Genomic DNA, 1,577 nt, shown 5'->3' with positions numbered 1-1,577 from the left:
GAGAGAGAGACACACAGAGAGAGACAGAGAGAGAGAGACAGAGAGAGAGAGAAATATATACAGACACACAAATACATATATAAAATATATATTGTAAAGCGGTCTTTTGCCACTGTTGTATCTGTCTTTCGACAACGGTTGTCGCTCTGACAGATATTGTTATATTCCGAAGTCGTCGATAGAATGTTTCTATCTGGCACTGTACGAACCCTTGTCGTACAGTGTTGTTATCCTCTAAAGGTTGGATCTTTATAACGTCCACTCAGTATCACAGTATAATTACTATATTAGCACAGACTCGACTATCAACACAGTCTTCTCGTAGTCTCGACCTTCGACCTTCCACTGTCGACCGGCTACTTGTCTATTTATAATGGCTGCCTGCTACCACTTTTTACCGGGCGAGGTGTACAGTTTCTCTATACAACATCTCCCCTTTTAATTATTTTATCTAACAAACAATTTCTTTTATTACCCCACCTCTTCTTTATATATATATATACTCAATATATTTTCTTCTTAGGGTCCACTCTTAGGACTTAGGTGTTCTTCATTTTCCTTGTACTTATAGTTTTAACTTTTTGTTATGGTGTTGGAACCTGAAAAGTGTCATATAGCTAATCCATCAGTATTTCTACTCATGCTGCTTCTTTTTCTATGACTTTTTCTTTAAGCTGACTTCTATGTCTCCTTTCCATTCCATTTCTGTTTCTTACACCATTCTTCCTATGTATGCTACAATTTCTCCTTCTTCCCAGTATTGCTTGACATTTTTGTACATTCTTACATATACCTTGTCACCGATTCTAAAGAATTTTGGCATGCCTTTACTTGTACGTATTTTTTTTCTTCACTTCACCGGTAACAGTTTATGGAATACTGACTTCACCTTTCTCGTAAACATTAATTCTGCTGAACTTCCTTCTGGCGCATTTGGGTTCGGAGTTACATTGTATACCCTTAAGAATTGTTGGATCGTGACCTCGTCCGTGGCTTCCTTATTAGCTTTCTTTAAAGCTCTCTTAAAAGTGTCCACGAACCGTTCAGCCCTTCTATTCGATCTAGAGTGATACGGTGCTATAGTTTTATGTTCTAATGTGAACATCCCGTAGAATCTTTTAAACTCACAGGATACAAACTGTATTCGGTTATCACAGACAATTATATCCGGTGCACCAAATCTTGCGAACAACTCGTGTAATAAGTTTCTTACCGTATATGAGGCTGGTCGTTTACCCCTCACGACCTCAAGCCATTTTGTGTAGCTGTCCACTACTATTAAGTAATAATATCCATTTATTGGGCCTGCAAAATCGATATGTAATCGAGACCATGGCATTTTCAATTCCGGCCAAGGTTCATATTTTTAGTAGGTAGTTTCACTGCCAACGCACATCCTCTGCAGCCTTTTACCAGATTTTCAACTTCCTTGTCCATGCTTGGCCAGTGTACGAAACTTCGCATCAACGCTTTCATTCTAGAGATGCCTGGGTGTCCCACATGAAACTCTTTTAGCATTTTCTTCTGTAATGTCTGTGGTATGACCACTCTCTGAGCGTACACCATCACATATAGAG

At 38.9% G+C, this 1,577-nt stretch overlaps 1 protein-coding gene across 1 annotated transcript; it reads right to left on the bottom strand.

The window, feature by feature from the left end:
* Positions 1-850: 850 nt before the first annotated feature.
* LOC106874540 (uncharacterized protein K02A2.6-like) lies at positions 851-1,339 on the bottom strand. The gene has a single exon (XM_014922311.1). The coding sequence runs from the start codon at positions 1,337-1,339 to the stop codon at positions 851-853; it is 489 nt and encodes a 162-aa protein (XP_014777797.1).
* Between the last annotated feature and the right edge of the window lie 238 nt (positions 1,340-1,577).

Source organism: Octopus bimaculoides, chromosome 14 (genome assembly GCF_001194135.2).
Source record: "Octopus bimaculoides isolate UCB-OBI-ISO-001 chromosome 14, ASM119413v2, whole genome shotgun sequence".
Lineage (NCBI taxonomy): Eukaryota > Metazoa > Mollusca > Cephalopoda > Octopoda > Octopodidae > Octopus > Octopus bimaculoides.
This window is presented reverse-complemented; position numbering and strand designations above follow the sequence as displayed.